This window comes from Struthio camelus, chromosome 20 (assembly GCF_040807025.1).
Source record: "Struthio camelus isolate bStrCam1 chromosome 20, bStrCam1.hap1, whole genome shotgun sequence".
Taxonomy (NCBI): Eukaryota; Metazoa; Chordata; class Aves; order Struthioniformes; family Struthionidae; genus Struthio; species Struthio camelus.
The window spans coordinates 11,763,949-11,783,715 of record NC_090961.1 but is presented as its reverse complement, the minus strand read 5'-3'; the positions used below and the strand labels follow the sequence as shown (position 1 = coordinate 11,783,715).

The window sequence follows — 19,767 nt, the reverse complement described above, 5'->3', positions numbered from 1 at the left end:
CCCAGCGCTGCCCCTGGGCTCTGCCGTGTTTCCAAGCTATCTGGGCAAGCAGCAAAGGGCTTAACCCATAACACCGATACCCAAGGCCTGTGTTGAGATGGGGATGCCACCGTTCCCCTCCTGGCACCTGCCTGGCCTTGACGGATTAGCTGCACCGATGCTGACAGCTATTCACCATCCTTAAAAACCCATCGCTGCTGGAGATTTCACCTCCTCCCAGGTCTCACGAGGCTCCCTAACATCTCGCTTGCTGCAACTCCATCGGGTTTCTTCTAGTCCAGCTCCCGATTTGTTCCTACAAGCGCCTGTTTATGGATTTGAAGGCTGTTTGCGTTGCTCCCGTCAGGCTTCCCTTCTCCAGGTGAACAGCCCCAACGCCTTCGACAACTCCTCGCAGCACAGGGCCGGTCCCCGCTGCTTTGCCCTCTCTTCTCCAGTTTGTTCTCACGAGCACATCCCTGTGGCTGGGGACAGGATGGGGACAAGATGGGAGGCTAGATCCTGGACAACAGCCCCGCTCTGGCTCCAGCATGGAGCCTCGGTGGTGACAGGATGGAGACGAGCGTGTCCGTGAGCCAGGTGCGGTGTCCAAGTGCAGCAGCCAGAGGTGACTGTGCACGGCGAGTCCGGCTCACCCAGGTGCCACAGAGCAAGCTCGGGACGTGGCGATCCCCAGCCTTTCCCACCCTGCGCCGGCTGTGGCCGGGAACTGGGCCAGTAGCCGCTGCAACGCGATCCAAGGTGGTCCCAGGAAAGCCCATCGCTACGTGCTCCGTAGTGGAGCCGGTGTGCTCCTCGGGCCAGTGATGGGCCCGGTGCTGCATGCGGGAGCCGTGAGCCAGCAAGTCTAGGAAGAAGCAGGGATGGTCAGTGGTTTCCCTTTCAACCTCCAGATGAGCTGGGAAAAAAAGTGAGACAAGAACTTTTTTTTTTGCCCTGTGAACAAGACCACAACTATGCTCCCCCAGGAGCCGATTTCCATAGCATTCGTGCTAATCCAGCTGCAGGAGACACAGCCCGCGTACGGGTTTGGTGGGGGCTCCCTTTTGCGCTCTTGCCGCGCTGGGGGCTCCATCCTTCTCGGAGCAGCTGGTTCCCCACGAAGGCTGAGGAGCATCTAGAAACCAGAGTGCCCCATAGCGCTGGAGCTGCCCGGCTTGCGGGGCATCACCCCACTTTCTTCGGCCCGGCTGAGCGATGGCGCCGTGGGGCTGCCCTTCCCCGCACACCCAGCCTCGGCGCAGGCCGCCAGAAATGGCTTTTCTGCCCGCCGGAGGTCCCGGAGGAGCACTGAGTCAGAGCCACTGGATGATTTTTAATATGGTAATTTCAAAGCATTATGACAGGAAAACTTGCAGTGTAATAAGTACTAGAGCTTTTATGGCATGTAAAAGTCTTAAAATTAATTGGAACAAGCTGGAAATGAAGGGTTTCAATCAGAACTGAGAAAGCTGGAAAAAGGCTTCTCAGCGCTCGCCTGCAGCAGCGGGCGTTAAAAACCAGCAAAAGCCACATTTTAGAACCACACAAAAAGTTGCCGCTGTCTTTCTTTTGCAAATAGCTTCCCCGTTTAGGAAAATAAATTGCATAGCTGGAAAACGCAAGGAAAATCCCTCTCTTTACTCCTTAGACATTTAAAAATGGCTTTAGCTGCACTGTAGTGTTTGCAGACGTCCTCGTTGTTACGACAGAGACTGTGGCTGGGACGGCTCCCTTACGCATGCGAGCGTTAAGACCGTTTTTAGGTGACTGCTGCTTGGGAAGCAAGCTGCAGCTGGAAGCCGGACGATGTGTCATGGCCTAAGGAGCTTTCCTGCCGGCTGGGGGAGGAACGGCTGAGGATGCTCGCTGCCGCCGCCGCCTCCGTTTGAAGTCACAGACTCTTCAAAAGCTCCCCCCCCCCCCCCCGCTTTTAAAAGCAGTTCTTGCGGGCGCAGGGAGACGTGTCGCTGGGCTCGTCGGCGCGAGCCCACGTGTTTGCGCCACGGAGGAAGGGTCAGGCGGAGCCCTCCGGCCCTGAGACGCCTTTTGCCTGTTGGCAGTGACCTGGTTCTCCGCAGCGACCCCACGGGGGGGAAAAGCTGACAAACACGTGGATTTTTTTTTCCTTTGAGATATTGATCTCGCAGCCGGGGGCCGGGGGGGGGGACAGAATTGCGCTTGCATTCGAGAGCCCTGAGTGCTCTGGGCGAGCTGGAGCTGCTGCCCTCTCTCCGCGGAGAGCAAGGCCACAGCATTTACCTTGGGCTATTTATAGACTGTTTAGATGCTCACCGCTAAACCAAACAGGATGTATTTCCCCCCCCAAAAAGGACGCTCCTTTGCCCACGTATAAACTGTTTGGGTTATTTAGGCTGTGCTAAAGCAGAACGGCTTACAAAGGCTGGAAACGGCTGCGAGTAGCGGCGGCGCAGCCAGGCTGAGCGTGGCGGGGCCCAAACCCGCCGTCTGCCCCTGCACCCCGCTCGCAGCGGCGCCGGGCTCGGCGAGACGAGGGAGGAGAGCCGGGTTGTAATTTGGGGGTGGGGGTGGGGGGGGCTGGAGAGAGTTGCTCATCCCAATCCTTTAGGTCCGCGCTACGGTTTCACGCTGCGCTTGCCCCAGCGTTGCGCCTTCTGCTAGAGCACAAAGCCGTTTCGGGTGGGAAGGCCGAGGGCTCGAGGGGCCCGTGAAAGCGGGAGACCCGGCGCGCAGGAGGGTTCGAAGCGAAGCGGGGGCCCGCCGCGGCCACGGCCGGTATACGCTTCTGCTCTTCAGGGCTGGCTTCTGGCCCGTTTCCTTCTTGCCCCGAGGGCCGGCGGGCGAGAGGGCGCTCGGGAGCGGCCGGCTGCAGGGCCGGAGCTGCTCACGTGGTTCCGGTTCCCTCCTCGGAGTCCTGCTTCCCCTTCTCGACTCTCTGTTTTCGGCTCACGCCGTCCGGGGCCAGGCTGCTCCCGGCCGCGCCACCGCAGGGTCCTGCCAAGGGCTCCTTCATCCGCGGGGCGGGTTTCGCCCGACCTCGACGGCGCCGCTTTCGCGGCCGCCCCGAGCGCGTGGCCCGTGTAGCCCCCCCTGCCGTGGCCTTCTGTGGACGGATTTCCCCCGTTCCCGGCGTTCCTCTCCCCAGCTCGCTGCTGGCGGCCGCCCTGTTTGGGAGCCGCCTGCTGTCGGGACCCAAACCGGTGGGTGCCGATCGCCCGCTGCTACCAAAACTGTCCCCAAAGCCACTCAGGCATCGCCGTCTCCCTCTCCCCACCGGCGCCTCCCACCTCTCCTCGTCCCCCCCATTTCCCTCTGGCGGAGCTGCAGGCCGGCAGCGGGGGTCGGCGCAGAGGCCGGGGCCGCAGCAGGCCGGGCCTCGCGCGCCGGCCCTCTTGGCGCAGGGTTGGCGTTCGCAGCGGGCCTGGCTCTGCAGGAAGGGCCACCGCCGCCACCGCCGCCACCGCCACGGTGTTAGTGCGGCTGCAGGCCCCAGGCTGGCAGCCGCTTCCCCTGCGCGGCGAGCGGAGGCGCCGGGGACGGCTGGGGGACGTGGCCCGGCAGCGGGGATGGCCGGGGCTGGCGCCCCTGAGGGACGCCCCGAGGTGAGAGGGGGCTGCGGGCAGGTGTGTGAGAAGGGACCCAAAGCTGCCCTGATGCGCACCCCCCCCATCACACCCCTCCCCTGATGCGCTCGCGCGCGCGCACACACACACACACACACACCGTGTCACACCCCCCCCGATGTGTGCATGCACACACACCCATCACACCCCCCCGATGCGCTCGCACACAAACACACACACATCACACCCCCCCCGATGTGCTCGCGTGCACACACACACACCCGTCACACCCCCCCGATGCGCTCGCACACACACACACACCCATCACCCCCCGATGCGTGCACACACGCACGCGTGCACACACACACACACAGACACACACCCGTCACACCCCCCGATGCACTCACACACACACACACACACCCATCATACCCCCCCGATGCGTGCATGCACGCACGCACACGCACACGCACACCCACACCCACAGCTGTCACACCCCCGATGCGCTCGCGCGCGCACACACACACACCCATCACACCTCCCTGATGCGTGCACGCACGCGTGCACACACACATACAGACACACACCCGTCACACCCCCCGATGCGCTCACGCACACACACACACACCCATCACACCCCCCCGATGCGTGCACACACGCACGCACACGCACACGCACACCCACACCCACAGCTGTCACACCCCCGATGCGCTCGCGCGCGCACACACACACATCCATCACACCTCCCTGATGCGTGCACGCACGCGTGCACACACACATACAGACACACACCCGTCACACCCCCCGATGCGCTCACGCACACACACACACATACACACGCCCTGTCACACCCCCCCGATGTGTGCATGCACACACACCCGTCACACCCCCCCGATGCGCTCGCACACAAACACACACCCGTCACACCCCCCCCAATGTGCTTGCGCGCACACACACACACACCCATCACACCCCCCCGATGCGTGCATGCATGCACGCACACCCACACCCACATCCACACCCACACCCGTCACACCCCACGATGCGCTCGCGCGTACACACACACACACACACCCATCACACCCCCCCGATGCGTGCATGCATGCACGCACACCCACACCCACATCCACACCCACACCCGTCACACCCCACGATGCGCTCGCGCGTACACACACACACACACACCCATCACACCCCCCCCGATGCGTGCACGCACCCCCCCCGATGTGTGCACGCACGCACGCACACACACACCCACACCCACACCCACACCTGTCACACCCCCCCAATACGCTCGCGCGCGCACACACACACACACACACACACACCCGTCACACGCCCCCCCGATGCGCTCACGCACACACACACACACACACCCGTCACACCCCCCCCGATGTGCTCGCACACACACACACACACACACACACACACCCCAACACCCCCTTACCCACCCCCTGTCACACTGCCCCAATACACCCCCCCCCCCATTGCACACACAGGGTCTCACGGGGGGCGGTTGCAGCCCCCGCCCTGGCGCAGCCTGGCCCTGGGGGCCGCAGCGGTGGGAGCAGCAGGACGAGCCGTTATTCCCACTAGGAGCGGGAGGACAAGGCCTTATTCCGGCCCAGAACACGAGCGGGGCTGTCCTCTGCGGTCTTCTCCCCACCATGCACCCCTCCTTCCCGGGCTGCCTTAGGTGCCCTCTCAGTCCCTCGCTCAGACAGCGCCAGGTGGTGCCTGCTGTCTTGTCCTCCCTCCCCGGCTGATAACGCTCCATACTGCGGTGACCCTTTTTTTTCGGTGGCTGCTGCCCACTGAGGTGGTGGCTTTGGAGGCCGGTCAGTGGTGAGGCCAGGATTGCGTCCCTGAGCCCCGAGCATCCTCGGTGCCTGCGCCGAAGCTCCTCTGCCACCTTTCGTCCCCCCAGGGGTGGCAAGGGGCTCCCTGGACCGCGGGTGCCAGACGCCCCGTGGCCAGCGCGGCTGCACTTTCACCTTGGGCTTTCCCCAGGACCCTCAGATGCCGCCAGCCAGCGCTGGGTCTTGTGTCCCCCCCATCTCCACGGGACCAATCCTTGCTGTGTCCGTCCATCGAAGCGACCCAGGTGCTCTGCCCCGGTGGCCACCACGAAAGGATCAGGTGGGGGAATGGGTCCAGCAGGAACGGGGAGCTCCTTGCCCGCCTCTGCCAGGGCCTCGACGGCCTGGTGTGGCCCTGGCGCGTTGGGCGCTCCGTCCCACTTTCGAGGGATTCAAAAACACTGTTTTAGTAGCGGGGCACCCTTTGAGCGCTGCTTTCACCCTCTTAATGCTCTCCTGTCGGCTCACGATGGCTGGGTTTTCCGGGCTTTGCCGCTCTCAACACTTCCCTGTTCTCAGCAGGGCGTTTTTGGACGCCTTCGTTTTCTTTTCGCATGGCGGCTCGTGTTTTATCTGGCCACCTAGCGCTGCGTTTGTTAACGGCCTGTCACCGTCTTGCTCTCCCAACTGCCGCTTTCAGGGGGTATTTTTTTGGCGGGGGGGAGGCGCGTTACACTTCATTTTTCACACGGTGTTTTTCTCGGTGCTGAGCCCCCCGCGTGCCATCGCCGGCCCTATCCCGCTGCGGTGTCCGCCAGCTTGTTGCTGCCAAACTTTCTGGCCGCCTTCAGGTACCCTGAGCCCAACCCCGCTGGCAGCGATCGCCGGCCGAGCTCCTTTCCCCTCGCAACGCACAGTACTGGCCAGGCAAATCCCCCCCCCGCCCCGTTGCCCACAGTAGCCATCCTTCGGGGGCAGCCGCGCCGGGCAGGCGGCCGAGGGAGCCCGGCCCCGGCCTGACGCGGCCCCGGCCTCTGCTCCTGCTCCTCCTCGAGCTCCGGATGGGTTTCCTGCCAAGCGTGCCGGCTGCGGGAACGGTTACTGGGGCTGGGAGTCGGCGAGACTTTGAACGTCCGTGATGTAGATGTCTCTGCTGAAGCTTCTCCCACCTTTGGGGTCGGTGGAGAGGGGCAGAGACCCCTCGCCCAGTGCAGGGCTCCGCTCGGGGTTGCGGCTGCATCGCCCTCCCGTCCGCGCACAGCTCCGCGCTGGGGTCGCGCGCGGGCTGTGCCACCCCAGCTCCAGCGGTGCTGGCGCGAGCCTTCGCTCGGGAGTAGGTTAAAACCTACTAGGTTTTAAAAACAAGGTTTTTTTAACCTGCCTGCTGCCGGGTAGGTTTAAAAAAAAAAAAAAAAAAACCCCGCTTCTTCCTTTTCTCCCTCTCCATGAATCTCGTGGAAGAAACAGGTTTGGGGAGGGTGTCTGGGCCCGCGCGCGAGGCCGGCTCAGCCGCTGGGCAGCGCGTGCCACGGCTCGCCGGGTTGCGAGGTGCCGGGGGGGATGCCGGTGCCATCTTTTCTGGCGGGCCGGGTCCCGCCACGCAGCAGCCCGCAGCCGGGGAGCGGGGCCGGCGGCTGCGGCGGGTCGGGGGCTGCCGGGCCGGGGAGGGAGCCGAGCCCCCAGGGCGGCGGGCGGCCAGCGGGCAGAGGCGAGCTGGCGACCTCGGCCTCCTCTGGTGGCCCGATGACGAGAAGGCCGCCTGGGGCTTTGCTCCGAGCTGCGTCGGGGCTGCTTTAACGCCGATAACGGCTTTATGCAGCGCCGCTGCCTCGACCTTTAGCAGCCTTCAGCAGTGACGAGCTCTGGAGCTAATGACGTGTTGGAGGCCGGGGGATGTTTTCCCTAAACTCGGGGCTTTTAAGGCCGAGCGGGACTCTCCGTTCCTCCCGCCTGACCTCAGCGGTCCGGACGGCATCGCCCGTTTATCTCGGCCATGAGCCTCCGGTTCGTATCGCTTTGCCAGATGCTCCGGCGCTGCCCGAGACAACCGGGCGCAGCGTCCGCGCAGCTCCGGGAAAGCGAATAAACCCTTTGGCTGGGGCCGGGCGCGGGGGGGCCAGGCGGGCCGGAGCCAGGCCCCGGCCGCCCCGCCGCCGCTGCTGCAGCCGGGGAGAAGGAAGTGCGGCGACAGGGCCACTCCTCCTTGCCGTTTCCTCTCGGCCGACGGGTTTTTATACAAATGAGAGCGCGGTAGAGGGCCAGGCGGCCGGTCGGAGGCCGGAGGCTCGGCTTGGCGCGGCAGCGGGGCCTCCCCCGGCGGAGGAGAAGGCGCCGGCGTCCCGGCAGGGCTGGCAGGAAGACGCTCCCCGGTAACGGCGCTCGGGCTCGCTCGGTCGCGCGCCTCTTCCCCGGCCGCCCCGCCGGGCCCTTTCCCCAGGCTCTGCCTCCGCCGAAACGCGCCTCGGCCTCGGGCCCGCCGCAGGTGACGTCGAGCCCCGGCCGTGCCCTTCCGGGGCTGCTCCCGCGCCGCCGGGGCGGCTCCGCGGGCGACGGCGGGGAAGGGAAGGCCTCCCCCCCCACCCCCGCTTTTGGCACGCCGCGCCGGCTCTTTCCGCCGCTTGCCATCCCTTCCGTCGAGTCGCCGACCTCCACGTGGCGCACGGCCCACCGCTGCCCGCGGCTCCCGCCGCCCCGTCCCTCCTTGCCGCCTTGCGCTGCCCTCGCCCCCAGCCTTCCCCTCTTTCTGCACCCGCCGACCCCCCCCGCCTGTCATCGCCGCCGCCGCCGTCCCGCGGGCCCTCTCCCGCCCGCTGCCGTTTTGGCTGCCCACGGCTCTCTGCCGCCCTTGCTGCAGGTCTGCGCGCCCGGCGCGAAATTTCTGCCGGAAGCGGGTCTGGTGGCAGTTTTGATGGAAAGTGGAGTTTTTGGGTGAGCCACTTGCGGGCTCTTGCGGTGCCCTCGCCACCACCCTCACACGCGGTGAAAGCGGACCCCTGCGCGCCCCAAGCTGCCTCCTGGGGACACGGCCGCCAAACGTCCTGGCGTTTTGGAGGAGAAGCGCTTGCTTGAGAGCTGGGGAGCCTGCGCACCGCCGCCGCCGATCTGTAACTCGGCGGTTCGCTGGCACCTGTCGGCCCGTGAGCCGCGTGCGGGTGTTGCGGGGGGCCGCGCCGCGGCGGTGGCTGGCGACTGCCGCTTCGCCGGCGCTCGGGGCGATAGCGGGCTGTCCCGCGATCCAGTGTTTCCACTCGCTTCAGCTATTTTGGATCTGCTTCCCCCAGCTGGGGGAACGCTTTGGCTTAGCTTTTCGCCCTAGAAACGGTTCAGTTTTAGGCAGAGGACGTCGGGTGTCAGCTGGCGGGATTAACGTTTTGGACTTTTTTCAACCATCTCCTTTTCCCAGTGACTTTACTAATCGCCTTTTTCCCCTTGAGGGGCTTTAACAATCGCACTTTTGGATGCGATTCCCTCCTTTCTGATGCTATCCTTGGAAAAATGCATTGTTTTGGTGTCTGCAAGCTTAATTAATGGTGGTAACGAAGGGAGAGGCGCGCTGCAGGCAGCACACATGCCTCCCAGTCCTGAGCTTGCCTCCGTGCTGACATGCATCGCCGAACCACGGGTCTGCGGCCAAACTGTCCGTCCTCCCTCGCATCAGGCCTGAGCTACGCAGGCAGCGCTCGAGCTGAACAGCCCCTTCCCTTGCATCTGCACAGTGAGGGGCTGCTCGGAAGGGAGCTCAGCTACATGTAACTTCAGTGAGGGGTTGCCCTTAAAAGCAGGTGGTGCCTCGCCAGGGCACTTCTGGTCCGCGTGGCGTGCTGGGGCTTGGTTCTTGGGGCACGACCTGCTGCGAGTGGATGCGGGCTCACGTGTTGGACCCGTGTCACGCAAGCTGGGTGCTTCTACTTGTGACTGCAGCCTGCTTGAAGGCAGTTTTTGGAGATCAGAAGCGGGTAAAGCCATGCAGCGTCTGCGTGCAGGCTCTTGGGCGTTTCTCGGCCGCCCGCGCTGTGCTGATCCAGGGGTGGTGGCCCTCGGTCCTCCCCATCACCCCGCCAGCGGAGCCAGGGGACGTGGGACCCGCAGCGCAGCTCCCTCTCCTGCCCCGGGCAGATGCGTGTGTCTCTGTCTGCCTACACAGGACCATTTGTTGTGGAAAGTTTGTTTTGGCAGGAGTAGGGTGACACGTACATGCAAATGCTAAGAGTAAAATTAAAGGAGGAAATTTGAATGCTCTCTCAGGGACATTTTCAAGAGCCACGTGCAAGTTTTCCTGCAGTATGTTTAAACTAGTCCCAGAAAAGTGACTAATGATGTTTACACGAGCACTTGTGAAGCTGAGGACCGAATTTCCACTGCTTTTCCTTGCTGCCTTCCTCAGGCATCCACTACGGTGCCGAAACCGCAGCTTCCCAGGGCTGGCCCGGCCGCCCGCTCTGCCTCGCTCAGCGGCAGCCACCGTCTTCGTCCCTCTTCAGACGTCGTGCAAGTAAGGGTTGCTTTTAAAAAGTAATTCAGGTCTTGAGTAAATACCGCCAGGTATTAGGAACTGACTCACAGCATTAATAGGATTATTATATGCATGACTGAACGCATTTATTTACCCGTTGCTGGGGACAGGATTAGGTCCCTCCCCTCAGCCTCCCTCCTCTTCGGCTCGGAGGGCTCAGCGTCCTGCTCTGGGAACCCCGGCTGGCCCCGAGGGGCCTGGGGCACCTCCTAGCTAACGAGAGCTCAGGCCTCTCCGTTTTCCCTCGCGCGGCCCCCGGGCTCCTCACGCGGACGCTGTTGGTGGTGGGAAGGTGGGCTCGGGGACCGCGCTAGAGACTGCTTCCTGCAGCTGCCAGGCCGGAGCGCAGCAGCTGGGCAGTGCCTGGAGTTGCACAACAGCATCCGCAGGGAAGCGTTTGCGCTCACTCTTTTTCTCCTGCCAGCAACAACCCTATCCCATAAAATCCCCTTAACGTCTCCTCAGGCCCATCTGTACCTGTGTAGTTGGACTGAAAAAGTGTAACCGCGCGTTTCGATAGAAGCTGCGTGTTTTGCTCCAGATGTCGAGGCAGGCCCCAGGCAAAACGCAACAATCCCACTGCCTGGGGACAACAGCCGCCCCGGCCTGCGGCTCGCGGCCCCACGGCCCCGGGGGCTGCTCCCCGAGAGCCCCGCGGTTAACAGCGGGGTCGTCCGGATGGTCCGGCCCGAGCTTTCAGGAAAGCCCTCCTGTTGGTCGCCTTCGTACATCCGCAAACATGGGAGATGAGGAAGAGGCAAGTGTGATACCGCACCCTGCGCAGGGGGAGCCGGGGGTCCCCTCCATCCTGCCTGCCCCGTGCCATCTCCACAGCTGCTTGCAGGAACCTCGTCCGGCTGGTTCTGCTCCAGGCACGGCCGAATCCTGCGCCACGGTCCTTAGCATAGCTCGTGCGGCAATTAGCGCTCGGGGAGCCATTCGCCTCGGCCAGGTTTCTGCATGAGCGAGCAGGAGCTGAAGGATCGCGGTCCACGGCTCCGTGCGCCTGAACGTTTTGCGGTGGTGGAGGCTCTGGGAAAGAGCCAAGGCGGAGCGAGCAAGCGGCTGGGAGCGTTTCCCAGCGCCTGCGACTCTACGTGCCTTTCCACCAGGCACCCTCTCATTGCTTTGTGTTGGCGGACGGGCTCGTGAGTCAGGCTCCCCGTGGGGGAAGTAAAACCCTGGCCTGAGCAAGAAACCTAGCGCCGGGCAGGTTAGCCACTTCCTGCTGTGCTAAAGCGAGTTAATAAAAACCCTTCCGGGACCTCTTCCTCCTCCCCGGAGACTCAGGGCTTTCGGCAAAACCTGGGGTCGCTTTCTCGGGCAGCTGATGAAAGCGGCTTTTGTTGCGCTGCCCGCCCTGCTGTGGGGTTCCTGCTCGTGGGTTTGGCGATGTCACCGCAATTAACTGTCCCCTTGCGTCAGCACACGCCGCGTCCGGAGGTGCCCTCCCACCGTGACACAGCTCTGCTGGGACAGTCTCTGTGCCAGGCAGGGGAGAGAGCTGTCACCTGCGGTGTTTTGGCACGTGGAAACGGCCGCACGTGGGGTCCTGTGCTGCGTGGCCGGGACCCACTGGGGCATATCGTGGCCTGGAGACCTGCTCTCTCCCACGGAGCTTCCCTGCCAGGTTTGTTCCTCCCATCATCACGTCCTGCTGCTGGAGCATGTCCTGTCCTCTTCCTCCTCGTTCGCAGACCGAGGTTTGTCTGTGCCTTTTCCCCACAGCTTGCTCTTCCCTGGGATGCTCCTGTCCCCGCGCTTCCCTCTGTGGCTCTGGGGCCTTGCTCCGGCGATGCGGGAAGCAGACGGAGCTGGGAAGACCTTCGCCACCGCGTGCGCCAGGGCATCCTGTGTGGTCGGGTGGTCGGGGGGTGCGAGCGCGTAGGTGCGGAAGGCAGGGAAGGACCGCAGGGGGCCGGGGCCCTGGCCAGAGGAGCCGGCGCTGCCATGAGGCTCCTTGCCCCAGAGGGTTGTGCCACCCAGCAGGTTTGGGCACAACCCATCCGTTCTCCACAACCGGTCTGACTCCTGCCTCAGCCCTCCCTGGCCAGCCTGCTCCTCCGGCCGGCGGTGACGGGAGCTCTGGCGCTGGCAGTGAGACGTGGGGAGCTCTGGACCGAGGGAGGGCTGCGCGCTCGCTCTCACTGCTGAGTCCTCGCTGCCTGGACGCTGTCTTCACCTCCTCGCCCCTCCAGCAGCGACTGGCACGGGCTGGGGCTGCCTGGCGTACCCATCTGCACAGCCGGGCTGCTTGCCCAGCCTGGGAAAAATTGCCCCCAAGGAGAAACCATGCCATGATAAGCCATACGTGTATTTTCTATTTGCCATATGCTTGAAGAAATGAGGTTTTTTCCACAGCAACTTACTCCCGTGCACACGTCCCCACCCTGGAAGGTCTCTTTGTGGGCATATGAGTGACTGTTTCCTTATGGGTGTGCTCGCACATGCATATGTGCGTGTGTGTACGCTGGCGCACAGGTGTGGTTTTGTGCGTTGCTTATATTTAGCAGACACAAGGAAAGAGGAATGGCAGTTCTGGTTCACAGCGAGGACCCATCTCCCTGGTGTCCTGCCTCTTACAGGACCAGGCTTGGCTGCCTAGAGAGCAAGAAGAGGACAAGCGTTGACGCTACTTCCCCACGTTGCCTGGGGATGGCAGGAGCCTGACGTGGTTTGTCTGCATAGTAACCTCCAATACTTCCCTCCCCAAGCTCTTGCCCGGTCTGCCCCTGAATCAGTGCAGACTTTTTGAGTTCACAGCAGCTCCTGGCAGGCAGGTCTGCAGATTAACTACCATCCTATAAAAAAACTCTCCTTATTTTTGGTTTGTGCCTTGCTTTTTCTAGCTTCACCTGATGGTCTGGTTCTTGTATTAGCAGAGGACGAACGCTCAATCCCTGCTCACCACTCTTAATTCTGTAGGCCTGTTGTAGCTCTCTCTGCCATCTCTTCCCCGCCAAAGGCTCCTGGTCACTCAGTCATTCTCTGCCTGGAGGCTGGTCCCTGCCTTTGGTCCTCCAACGCTGTTCGCAGCACCTTTTTCAGTTCCGCTTTCACCTTCCTCCTATGAGGCCCGAGAACTGCATACACAAGTCAATATTTGTGCAAATCAGGGGTTTATATAGTGGCATAATAGTGTTTTCCACTTCATTTTCTGTTCTGTTCCTGATCACTCCTAACATAGGTTTTGCTTTTTGACTGCTGCTGAAGGCTGAGCTGATAAGTTCATGGCAGTATATACCATATCCCCTGGCTCTTGCTTTCAGAGGGAGCCAGCTTTGAACCTTCCTTCTGCATGTGAAGTCAGGGTTTTCTTTTCTCACATGCATCAGGTCATTTATTTACACTGAATTTTATCTCTCATTGTATTCCCAGTCCCTGACGTTCATATGCCCCTCCTGCATTTGTCTGCAGCCTGCCCTCACCCTTCCTGGCCTGAATAGCTTCATATCAACAGCAAATTGTCTCACGCTGCTGTTCAGCCCTTTCCCAGGTTCTTGTTGAATGTCAACCATTTTTGGTGTCACTGGGTAGTTTTTTGGTGGAGGCCAGGGCTCCAGGGGGCTGATCAGCCTCGAGGGCTCCATCACAGGTGTCCTGGATGTTTTTTGAGCAAGTCAGCCAAGTTCAGGATTTGAAACACGTACCGAATATGGCAGGAGCTAGCTTCTCACACCTGCCAAGCCCAGTTTGCACATCCAGCTTACTGACTGCTAGGAAAATCCAGCCACATATTTTGGCCCCTGAATGGATTTGAGACCTTTTGGAAATGTGACCTGATGGTGGGTGCAGAGCTGCCTGCAGCTCTCCCAAGTCTTAGCCAGTCTCTTCCTATGTCTCAAAACGTAAAATGGGGAGAAGAGCTGAGGTGAGGGCAAAGCCTGGGGGTGCTCGGTGAGGAGAGCCTCAGAGCCACCTGCTCGGGGAACGGGCTGTCTCCTGCGTGTGCGGCCCCTTGCCATTCCTCCCGCAGCAGCCATCACATTTGCAGGTGGGGACAAACAATTTCACCCGTTTACCCCATGCTGGTCCCAGGAACTTTTGTGCACTTAAAATATCTTCTAAAAGGTTAGCTTTGGTCTGAAGGTCTCTGCCATTCTACCTTGGATGATGACTACAGATAATCCTTCTGCCTGTGAGAAAGGTGGGGTATCTTCCTAATTTGGCTGCAGTTCCCAAACATGATTTGTTTCACCCTTTGTTTGCTAAAGGTGAAGTAGCCTGGTCCTTATACCTTGTGATCAGTTACTTCCTGATCTTATAAGGGTTTATTTCATGTTATCCCTTTTTTGTTTGTTTTTAGAGAGAAGATAATGTGAAGGGGCTGTAAGAACCAAACGAGATGGATGGAGAGCTGTACTGTGCTGAGATGGATGGAGAACTGCCCTCTGCCATGGAGGATGTCGGAGGAGAGGTGGCCTGTGCCAAGAGTGAGAGCAAGGCAAAAGGAGAAGTGCCTGGTGCCGAGAGAGATGCTGAAGGAGCGATGACCGGTGCTGAGAGCGATGCAAAAGGAAAGGCGCCTTGTGCTGAGAGCGATGGGGAAGGAGCGATGCCCAGCGTTGAGAGCGACACAAAAGGAAATGCGCCTTGTGCTGAGAGCGATGGGGAAGGAGCGATGCCTGGCGTTGAGAACAATGCAAAAGGAAAGGCGCCTTGTGCTGAGAGTGACAGGGAAGGAGAGATGCCCAGTACTGAGAGTGATACTGAAGGAGAGACGCCGGGCGCTGAGAGCGATGCAAAAGAAGAGGCACCTTGCGCTGAGATCCCTGTTGCTTCAAAGAAAATCTCTTCTATTTCTTCTCCCTTGCGGGCAATCATCCACCTTCGACGACAATTCCGGATGCAAAAGAAAAGTCGTCTGCATTTAGAGCTCCCTAGAGAAAAATCTTCAGAGCTGGTCCAAACGAGGCTGCTTCGAAGGCAGATTTCCCTGAACCGAACTGGCCTGTATGGCTCTCCCATGTCCTTCTTTAATCATGGCAGCTTTGAAAATTCACAGTACTTCACCTTTGACACATCTGTGGACCATTATGCTATCAATAAATGCAGGCGGAAGAAGAAACGTAGGAAGTCTAGGATAGTCCTGTATCCAGATAAAACAAAACGATATCTTCCAACAGAGGAGAAGAGCAATGCAAAACGCTGCCTTCTCTTGCTTATTGTCATTATCTTCTTCCAGATTCTAAATGCTATTGAGAACCTGGATGATAACCTCCAAAAATATGACCTAGATGGCTTGGAGAAAACTATGCACCGGGAAGTATTTGGGCAGAATGTTGCTGTGGAAAGTATTATGGAATTGCTGAAAGACTATCTGGCCACCCACATACACAACAAGCCTCTGGTAATTTCTTTAAATGGTCCAGTAGGAGTTGGGAAGAGCCATGTTGGTTGGCTGTTGGCGAAACATTTTCGTTCTGTCATGGACAATGATTTTGTGCTTCAGTACTTTGTGATGCATCATTGTCCAAATGCAGTAAGTGATCTTACTTGCCAGATAGATTTGTCTAAGAAGATTTCTGACATGGTTACAAGAGCTGAAATAGAAGAGAAGATACCATTGTTTATTCTGGATGAGGTTGAACTCATGTCTCCAGTCCTGCTGGATACTCTCAGCCGATTCTTTGAACCCAATCAAACCAATGAGTTCCTCAATGCCATCTACATTCTAATAAGCAACATAGGAGGTAGTGAAATAACAAAGTTTGTTATCCAGAATGCATCCACTGAGCTTCTGCGTCAGCAAAGGGGAGTTGAAGAACTGCTGAACATCATCCAGCCTTTACTGATCCATGCCCACCCTCTCTGGAAGTCTGCGGACATTGTCCCATTTGTTCTTCTGGAGAAGAGTCACGTCATAAACTGCTTCCTAGAGGAGATGAGGAGGGAAGGGTTGTATCCTGACCAGAAGAATATTGAAAATTTAGCCAGTCAGCTCAGTTACTACACTACAGGGGACAAGCAGTACTCCAGAATGGGCTGCAAGCAGGTTGTGGCCAAAGTCAATCTACTGTAGTGATTTACTGCAGAGACCAATTCCTGCTCTCAGGATTAGCAGAGTTCTGGGCTTAGAGAGGAGTACCTTATAGCAGACTGTGGTCATGGTGTCCTTTCTGAGGCCAGCTCTGATTCCGTCCCAGTGGATGCATTGTAAGAGTGTTCGAGGTTGTGACACAGCAGCCCAGACTCCTCTACTGTGTAAGCTCTGTCCTCCTCCAGATGCATCACTCGTTCCTAATGTTCTGTGAATGCAGCATGGTCAATGAAACCCAGTCAACCTCCCATTAATTTGGAAGTGCTTTGTCTGTTCCTCACATGCTTGTGTGGGATATTTGCCATGAAGGATTTGTAAGATGAGAACAGATGCTGTGAGATAATATAAATAGAAGGAGTAAATAGTAACGCATTTGGATTTACTGTCTCAGCAGTACACAGAGCCTTGTATTATTCCTTCTGTGGCCTCACGGTCTTCACCCCTTTACTTTTGTTGGTCCTGGCTGGTCTTGTGCAAGGGCTGGTGGTTCTGCAGAGCAGAGGCAATGCTGACAGTCGGGGGACATCTGGGACATCTGGAAGAATCTGTGGCTCTTTTGTCACCCAAATGCCCTGGAAGTCAGGGCGCTCTGCATTCTCCAGTTCCTACGTGACTGCACTCTTGTAAAACTCTCTTGTGTCCTTGGATTAGTTCCTAAGTTGTAGCTCTTCTGAGCTCATACCTTAGCTCACCTTTGGCACCTCCAGCAAGCTTCCTTCAGTGCAAGTTTGTTTGGGCTTGCCTCAACGACTGCTCAGATGTGCCAGCTATGCAGAAATAGCTGCTGGATTGTCTAGGGTCTGGTGGTGGCAACTTGTCCTAAAAGCTCTTCTGCTTTTTGCTTCTGGGTACACTTCACCACATGCATTATCTAGAAAGCCCAAAATAGCAGCTGACAGATATCGAGCAGTACACACTGGAAAAGACAATTTGGGCTGTCTGTGCCAAGTATAGCAGGAATCCTGGGCTTGTTTCCAGTCCTGCAAGGCCAAAAAAGGTTCTTTACCATTGAGACCCGGGGAGAGCATGTTGCCTGGAAGCACCTTTGAAAAAGCGTGCGTCCTTGTTTTGAGCAGGCAAACTGAGCAGTTATTTATGACCTTGCTTTTTCAGGTTTTGTTTATGTGCCTGGATCCCCTTCTACAATTTGCTGTGAATTACCATATACATAATCCTGTGGATGTTTGCACTGGTTGTTTGATTTGCGTCTTTCTAATAGTGAGTCTCCAAAGACTTCCATCACAAAATCCCGCTTCCAGAGCTATTGCGAGGAATAAATCCACAAATAAAATTCTTCAAAGTACATTTCTGCCATTTGACTGAGATGTGGTTTTCCTCCCAAATTTCTCTTCCATGCAGATGCAGCTGTGCTGCGCCTGTGCTCCCCAGTGGCTCCGGGTGGGAGCAAGGGCTAGAGCTTTGCTGAATGTTTCTTTCAGACCACGTCAAGGTAGTGTGTGCACAGCATGAAGAGCAGAGCCCTTTGCCTGCTCAGGCACTTCATACTCCCCCACCTTAAAGGCCTCTGTGTGACCTCACTAAGGGAATGCCAGGAAGGGAATTATCCTTATTTCTCCCAAACCCCATTTCCTGGAGATAAACTTGTCTGATTGAGCTGCACTATGATATGAGCACTCCTAAGTGAAATCTGTATTTTTTGGGGAGGCCAGAGGTCCTGAGGGTGTTCCCTATCAGGGAGAGCACTACAGCATTTTCAAAAATCCTGTCGGAGAGGTAAAGTGATCCCTTAGCTGGTCGGATCCCTGTCTGGGAACAAGGCTTGTGGAAGAGTTCATTGCTAGCTCATCGGGGTATGATGATGGCAAGGGGGAGGAGGGCCAGATCCAAAAAATGGGCAATGTGGCACTGCTGAAAGCCAGGTGCCCACACTGCCTGTGTTTGGGAGCTGAAAATGCTGTTGGGGGTGTTACACAAGCTCAGAGCGTGTCTATAACACGGGGCCCCCGGGGGTCCCGCCGAAGCAGACATGCTGGGCTCTGGGCTGCAAATGGCTTTTGGTCAGCGGTGACAGGACAGGCAGCGACACTGATGGCAGCGCTACAGTCACAGCAAGAGCATTTCAGGGTTTTGCAAGCAACCATAGGTCTGCGAGGATCGTGGCTGCCTGAGGCGTGTGCGGTTACCAGGAGTAACTCCCTGCCTAGGTAACATGGGTCCCAAAGGCAGCTGGTACTTTGGCCAAATGATTTTTTTTTTGCAGTTGCCTTAGGGGAAACAGAGTGATTCCAAAGATGTATATAGCAAGGATGAGGTAACAGCTACTCTGCTAATGATGGCGAGAGAATGAAAATGACGGAGGAGGGTAAAAATAAATATGAAATAACTGTGCCTATCTCGCAGAGCATGGAAGCAATGAACTCATTGGCCTTGTCTGTGCTGCAGGTTTCCTGGGCGCCAGGCTCAGGTCAGAGCGCCCCGTGCCCCAGCAGCAGGAGCAGGAGGTGGCTAGCGGGATGCTGCGCTGGGACACCGGGGTGATGTCCAGAGCCGCCGGCAGCTCTGGTGATCCCCAGCCAGCTGGCGCGAGCCGCCCTGGGAAGAGGCGTGAGCCACGGAGCTGGTGCGAGGGTAGAGCGAGGCTCCGTGGAGGCAGGAGGGGCAGCAGCCCCAGGCTGCGAGCGCGCGCTTGAGCAACCCGGCTGGGGTGGTTTTCGCCCGTGACGCACCCTGGGGTGGGCGTGCACCCGGTGTGGTGCTGGCCCCCGCCACGGACCCACCCCCGGTGGCCCTCCTTCCCACCGCTCCTTAATCCAGCCATGATCCTTGCTCCTCCTGGTGCCAGCGATGGCCCCTCAGGTCTTTGAGTCACGAGCTCTACCTGACAGCTAAGCCGTCACCGCACCTCGCACCCACACACCGGATGAAGCTGCTCCCATCCCACGACCCCCCAGGGCTGCGGGGCTGGGCCCCGCGCTCGTCTCGCCCACATCAAGCGACTGCTGGGTGGCACCGGGGTGGCAGCATGGGGGGCACTCGGCCCCCAGGCCAAACGTGGGGCCCCCAACACCTGGATAAGGAGCGGGGCAAAGCTACTCCTCGCAACGAGGCTGGAGGCCGGCAGGTTTCTCCAGCTGAGCCGTGAGACCTCGACCCGCCCTGAGCTCTGCCTCACAGCCGCAGAGCCCTACGCAGAGGGGCCGGCTCTGGCATCCTGCGCCCAAGGCGCAGAGGAGCCCGGTCCGCGAGCTGCGTTCTCCATGAATGTTGCCCAGGCCCTGGCCTGCACACGCACACCTTCTGACCGGGCTCTGGCTAATTTCAGCTAGCTCCAGGAGAAGAACTTTGTATTTAAATGCTCCTAAAAAGGAGCTAAGCTAAGCTGCCTCCATTAATCCAAGCAAGCCTGTCTAAAACAGTTTCCCGTGGTGCGTGCTGGCTGATGTGGACCAGCCTGACTGTATGGCCAAAAGTCCTCCCTGGGATTTTATTCCTCCACGAGAAGATGCTCCAGAGGTGGCACAAGCCACCAGACCAGGGCTGCTCTCCGTTACGCACTGGGGCATCATGCAGGCTTTGCTGGGTGCAGGTCTCTGAGAGCTCCCGCGTGCTGCCTGGCTGCTCCTACCGCTGTCCCCACGCTCCTGGGGCACAGTCTCGCCGTACACTATTAGAAAGGAGCTGAAGGAAGATGGTTCCTCCTTGGAGAAGGGAAAGCTCACGGTGACCCCTAGCAGGTTAAGTGCTTCATTGCTGTCTTCCCTTCAGTCTTCACTAAACAGATTAACTGTAAGCAATTGTAACATCAGTGACAGTGGGGGAAGAACATGGGTTGCAATAGGGGAGGACAGATCCAGCACAGCTCTGGTGAGATAGGGCTTTTCCAACAGCTGGTGAATGATAAATTCATCCAAGAGTGCAGTGGAAGTTGTC

General features: G+C 58.9%; 1 protein-coding gene across 3 annotated transcripts; it reads left to right on the top strand.

The window, feature by feature from the left end:
- The first annotated feature begins 7,433 nt into the window (after positions 1-7,433).
- On the top strand, positions 7,434-17,181 carry TOR4A (torsin family 4 member A). 3 transcript variants are annotated; one of them, XM_068914928.1, is made up of 2 exons: positions 7,434-7,692; positions 14,143-17,181. In XM_068914928.1, the coding sequence occupies exon 2, from the start codon at positions 14,182-14,184 to the stop codon at positions 15,856-15,858; it is 1,677 nt and encodes a 558-aa protein (XP_068771029.1). In that variant the 5' UTR covers positions 7,434-7,692; positions 14,143-14,181; the 3' UTR covers positions 15,859-17,181. The 3 variants fall into 3 exon arrangements, with proteins under 3 accessions (XP_068771029.1, XP_009666427.1, XP_009666429.1); XM_009668132.2 differs by lacking the exon at positions 7,434-7,692 and adding an exon at positions 11,279-11,539; XM_009668134.2 differs by lacking the exon at positions 7,434-7,692 and adding an exon at positions 11,282-11,466.
- The last annotated feature ends 2,586 nt before the right edge of the window (positions 17,182-19,767 follow it).